Raw genomic sequence first — 6064 nt, forward strand, 5'->3', positions numbered from 1 at the left:
ACTTTTGGTTTCCACCTGGGTCATGATCTCAAGTGGTATGGGATCCTTGGGTTCCGTGTAGTCGCTTGGCCTTCTCCCTCTGCTCCTCCCCCACTTGCCCACGCTCTTTTTCAAATTAATAAAAATAAATAAAATCTTAAAAAATAACAACAGGGCAGCCCGGGTGGCTCAGCGGTTTAGCGCTGCCTTCAGCCCAGGGCGTGGTCCTGAAGACCCAGGATTGAGACCCACATCAGGCTCCCTGCATGGAATAGAGCCTGCTTCTCCCTCTGCCTGTGTCTCTGCCTCCCTCTCTCTCCCTCTCTCTCTGTCTCTCATGAATAAATAAATTAAATCTTTTAAAAAATAAAATAAAATAATAAATAATAAATAATAAAAACAAAAGGCATTCTGGGGGCACCTGGCTCAGTCGGTAGAGCTTGCCAACTCTTGATCTCCAGGTTGGGAGTCTAAGCCCCATGTTGGGCTTAGAATACTAAAAATTAAAATCTTAAGGGGCAGCTGGGTGACTCAGTCGGTTCAGTATCTTCAGCTTAGGTCATGATCTTAATTAAGGCCTTAAAATCCCTCAGCTTAGGTCATGATTTCAAAGTCCTAAAACCCCCAGATACACATCAGACTGAGGCTCTGAGTGGGGAGGCTGCTACTTCCTCTGCCCCTCCCCCATTCATGCTCATGTGGGCACATTCTCCAGCTCTCTCTTAAATAAAATTTTTTAAAAATTAAAATCTTGCGGGGCAGCCCGGGTGGCTCAGCGGTTTAGCGCCACCTTCAGTCCAGGTCCTGATCCTGGAGACCAGGGATCGAGTCCCACGTCGGGCTCCCTGCATGGAGCCTGCTTCTCCCCCTGCCTGTATCTCTAATGAATAAATAAAATCTTTAAAAAAAAAAAAAAAAAAATTAAAATCTTGGGATCCCTGGGTGGCGCAGCGGTTTGGCGCCTGCCTTTGGCCCAGGGCGCGATCCTGGAGACCCGGGATCGAATCCCATGTCGGGCTCCCGGTGCATGGAGCCTGCTTCTCCCTCTGCCTGTGTCTCTGCCTCTCTCTCTCTGTGACTATCATAAAATAAAAATAAAATTTAAAAAAAAAAAAAAATTAAAATCTTAAATAGTATTCTGAAAATAGTGTAAAACCTCAGTTTTAAATGTAACATCTCAAATAAATAAATAAAACATCCTCAAAAAATAATGAAATAAAATGAAAGCTCCCACTGCATTGATGACCACTATGCACTGAAGGCCTAATGTAGCCACCCTCTGAAAAGCATGACAGCACTCAGCATCTGCACTTCCCTCCTCAGCTCTGAGCTCTGAGAAGTCTCCAGTCCATTTGACACCAGTGGCAGTCACCCTAATAGCATTCATTTTTCAAGGTGATCATTCTCAGATTGAGCCAGTGTCAGAAGAGTGAGAATGTAGCCACTCTCCAGTGGCCTGATGCATGTGGCCCAAACCCTCCTCAACCCCCTTCTCTGGGGACAGGTCCTGAGCTGCTAACCAAGGGAACGAGGATAGACAGATAAATGTAGAACACATCTGCACAGCAGGGGAGCCGGGATGCGTCCAGGGAGTCTCAGGGGACACGACCATCTATTGCTCAGCTGGCTAAGCCTACACCACTTATCTCCAATAGTGGGAAAGAGGAAGAATGATTCAATAAACCATGATGAGAAAATGGGCTGTTTTGGAAAAAATGGGGCCTCATACCAAATACAAAAGGAAATTCTAGCTGACTTTAGTATTAGAAAATGCTTATGGAGATTTAGATGATGCTGGAAACTGAGAAAGATATATTACAGAGGAAACAGGAAAAACCAAAAAGAAAAGCTCAATTTTTAGATATATATAAATTTAAAATCTCTGACCTAGGAGCACCTGGCTGGTTCAGTCCATAGATCATGCAACTCTTGGGAGTTGTGAGTCTAAGCCCCATACTGGGTGTGCAGATTACTTAATAATTTCTTAAATCTTTTTTTTTAAATTCTTATAAAAAGAATCTCTGATCAAAATTAACAGTCAAATGAGGGATCTTTGGGTGGCTCAGTGGTTTACAGCCAGCTTTCCAGCCAGGGCATGATCCTCAAGTCCCACGTCGGGCTCCCTGCATGGAGCCTGTTTCTCCCTCTGCCTGTGTCTCTGCCTCTCTCTCCCATTAATAAACAAATATAATCTTAAAAAAAAAAAGTCAAAGAAAATCTGAAAAAATATAAGCACAAATGCAAGCTATTTCAAAAATATAAATGCCTCGGGGCACCTGGGTAGCTCAGCCAGTTAGGTGTCTGCCTTTAGCTTAGGTCATGATCTCAGGGTCCTAAGATGGAGCCCCACATCAGGCTCCAAGCTCTGCAGGGTGTCCGCTGCTCTCCATTTGTGTTCTCTCATTCTCTTTCATGTAAACAGACTGTTAAATAGAGAAAGAGAAGAGAGCCTCATAGGAAAAAAATCTAATACACAATTCAAAGATACCAAAAAAAAAAAAAAAAGCTCCTTTTCTATAAATCAAATAAATTCAAAACCTTGATATTTTTAATCTTTGACTTTAGAAAAAAAAATCAGATACTTAAAATTGACAAAGAAATATGCACACAAATCGCTAGAGGGTCAGTTGGTCCAAAATAGTTTTGCCGTTCACCAGTTATTCCACTTCTGGAAATAGAGAAAAATATATGGACATGGATATGCATTACACCATAATTAGAAATAAACTAGGATCCTTGGGTGGCTCAGCGGTTTAGAGCCAGCTTTCCAGCCAGGGCATGATCCTCGAGTCCCGCGTCAGGCTTCCTGCATGGAGCCTGCTTCTCCCTCTGCCTGTGTCTCTGCCTCTCTCTGTGTCTCTCATGAATGAATAAATAAAATCTTAAAAAAAAAAATTAGAAATAAACTATATTCGGGATGCCTGGGTGGCTCAGTAGTTGAGCATCTGCCTTTGGCTCAGGGTGTGATCCTGGGGGTCCTGGGATCGAGTCCCACAACGGGCTCCCTGCAGAGAGCCTGCTTCTCCCTCTGCCTGTGTCTCTGCCTCTGTGTCTCTCATGAACATACAAAAATCTTTTTTTTAAAATGGATTAACAGAGTAGCCCGGGTGGCTCAGGGGTTTAGCGCCACCTTCGGCCCAGGGAGTGATCCCGGAGACTCAGGATGGAGTCCCACATCGGGTTCCCTGCATGGAGCCTGCTTCTCCCTCTGCCTGTCTCTGCCTCTCTGTTTCTCTCATGAATGAATAAATAAAATCTTTAAAAAAAAAAAAAAAAAAGGAGTACAATGCCAATGGAGACAGAGGCTTAAAGCAGTGAGCCAGGCTCAACCTTCCATCAGTATCACCTGGAGCACCGATTTAAGCCCACCTTCCAGTTTCCAATAACAGAATTGGTCTGGAATGGGTGCCAGAGAATGTGCATTTCTAACAAGCTCCCAGGTGGTGGCGATGAAGGTGTGAGAGCGATGCTTTGAGGAAAGCTGCCCTAAAGCATGCTAATAGGTTTTATGTGCACACCTCACCTCCATCGGCACCAACTTTTAAGAAAAGTCCGGCCTACAAGTACAAACCTATTGGGACGCCTGGGTGGCTCAGCGGTTGACCACCTGCCTTTGGCTCAGGGCCTGATCCCAGATTGGGGGATCGAGTCCCAATCGGGCTTCCTTCAGGGAGCCTGCTTCTCCCTCTGCCTGTGTCTCTGCCTCTCTCTGTGTGTCCCTCACGAATAAATAAAATTAAAAAAAAAAAAAAAGCTATGTTTAGAATAGCCTTCTCCATGCATTTAAGATCAAGTATCCCAAAAGGAGCAGCTCAGTACAGCAGCTGCAAACACAGGTTCAGGAGCCAGACTGCCTGGTTTGGGATCCTGTTCTACCGATACACAGCTCGGTGATCCCAGGCCACTTAACTTGCCTCTGCTTCAGTACCATCAGGGGCAAACAGGGATAAACGATCTTTCCCCACAGCAGGGAAACTGCATATGAGTGCCTACCAAAGTCATCAGTCAAAAGTCCTCACCTTCCCATTTTCATGCACATGTATTGTGAAAAATCTGTAAGTAGAAAATGCTTCCTTGGGGTGCCTAGGTGGCTCAATCAGTTAGGTGTCTGCCTTCAGCTGAGGTCATGATCCCAGGGTCCTGGGATGGAGCCCCACATCAGGCTCTCCGCTCAGCAAGGAGTCTGCTTCTCCCTCGCCCCCACCCCCCATGCTTGTGCGCTTTGCTTTCTCTCTGAAATGAAAAAAATAAAGTGCTTACAGAGTTTCTCGTCCTGCCAGAAGGAGACATTTGCCTACTTCATTATTATTTATGATAACCACACCCAAATTCCTTCTTCTACCCATATTCTTCTTTGAGAGGGGCCAAACGGCCAAGAGATGTCCCCACACTTACCAAATACACCACAATCAAAACAAGCCTAAGAGAGCAGTCATCCCCTCGGGATCTCGAAGGCTTTCTATAAAAAGTGTAAATATCAGAATGTAGGCACGATTAAAGCCTTGGAGTTAGTTTAGGGTCAAGAAACAAAAGATCTAATAATCAAACAAGTATAATTAAACCCCACAGGCTCCGGCCCACCTAGGAGTCCCAGGTACCACATGGAAAACCAGCTGCCAGCTCTATCTCCCAAGCCACTTTTCACCTGTTTGTTTTCTCCCAGCTCAGGGGCCCTCCAGTGATTGTAGGGCCCTAGGACTCCTGGACAAAACCACCTGCGTTAACAGCTTGGGTCACTGCTCTCTAAGGGGTAGACATCGGGGAAGCACCCCACAGGCTTCAAGGACCCCATCTCCAGGGCGGTCCTCCAAGGTGGAAATGGAAATAGCTGCGAAAGGGTCAGTGCAAAAACATACTCCACCGTCGTTATGTATGTCCCAGACCAAAGCAAAATGTGAGAGAAGTGTTCCCATTCATTAAATAGAAAACAAAGGACTTTTTAAGCACACGAAAGTCGCCCCGACTGGATACCAGAACACAAAGTGTGAGACGCACGCGGACGGTCATCAGGGAGACTCGGTCCCACACACACGGGAGCCGGGGAGCCCGGGGAGCCCGGTGTGGCCGCAGCTCGGGGTCACGGAAGGGCTATCGGAAGAGGTGGGGGCGCTGCGGGGGATGGCAATGGTCCAGGGTTGGCTCCGGTAAGGGAAGCTGTTCCCGAGCGGCTTGCTTAGGAAGACAAAGGTGCCGCTTTAGTTTCGAAGGGCGAATCCCTGAGCCGCGCCGGGGAAGCCGACTATAGGTGGAAGGGGGCTCCCATCAGGTCTCCCTGCCCGTGGGCAGCCGCTCTCCCCGGGCAGCTCGGTTCCCCGCTGCCCCCGCTGCCCCCGCTGCCCCCGCTGCCCGGGCTCCAGCTGCTGCTGCTGCTGCTCCTCCTCCTCCTCCTCCTCCCCCCCCACCAGGCTCCAGAGGCCGGCGCGGCCGCGAGCGTCTCGGCAGGGAGCCCCCGCCACCCGGCCCTGCTCCCGCCCACCCTGCGCGCCGGGAAGCAGACGCGGCCCCGCGGCCGACGCGGGGAGGCCCACGGGCGGCGAGAAGCCGCGCCCCCGGCGCCCGCGGCGAGCGCTTCCCCGCCACGACCCTCTGCCCTCCCGCCCCGGGAGCCGGCGGCGGCGGCGGCGGCGGCGGGAGGTCGCTCACCAGAACAGCAGGCGCGAGCAGAGGTTGGCGTCCTGCAGCGGGTTGGGCTTCACCTCCGGGTACACTGGCAGCATCTTGGCGCCGGGGTCGCCTGCTCGGGGATGCTGGAGCTCGGGCGGCGCGCCGGTCCTCGCGGCGGGAGCCCGGGAACCACCCGTTTCCGGGAGCTGAGCGCCGACGGGCCCGCCCCGTCCCCGTCCCCGCCCCCCGGGCCTCGCGGCGGCGGCGGCGGCGGGGGCCGGGAGCCGGGGGCCGGGAGCCGGGGCGGGGCCGGGGGCCGGGAGCGACGGCCTCGCGCGGGCCGGACCGGGCCGGACCGGCGGCCACCACTCTGCCCGCAGCCCGCGGAGGTCGGAGGCGAGTCGGCCGAGCTCGAGGCCCGCGGGCCGGGCGCGGAGGCGCACACGTGTTCTCACCTGGCTGCAGACTTTGCAGAAGTTGG

At 51.0% G+C, this 6064-nt stretch overlaps 1 protein-coding gene across 2 annotated transcripts in view; it reads right to left on the reverse strand.

The window, feature by feature from the left end:
• The window catches only part of ABCC4 (ATP binding cassette subfamily C member 4), a 247650-nt gene extending 241884 nt beyond the window's left edge, over positions 1-5766 (reverse strand). For both annotated transcript variants that reach the window (XM_055336187.1, XM_055336190.1), the window contains exon 1: positions 5623-5766. In XM_055336187.1, coding sequence (XP_055192162.1) covers positions 5623-5696 — 74 coding nt within the window. In that variant the 5' untranslated portion in view covers positions 5697-5766. The remainder of the gene's footprint in view (positions 1-5622) is intronic.
• Between the last annotated feature and the right edge of the window lie 298 nt (positions 5767-6064).

The sequence above is a fragment of the Nyctereutes procyonoides genome, unplaced genomic scaffold (assembly GCF_905146905.1).
Source record: "Nyctereutes procyonoides isolate TBG_1078 unplaced genomic scaffold, NYPRO_anot_genome, whole genome shotgun sequence".
In the NCBI taxonomy this organism is placed as follows: Eukaryota; Metazoa; Chordata; class Mammalia; order Carnivora; family Canidae; genus Nyctereutes; species Nyctereutes procyonoides.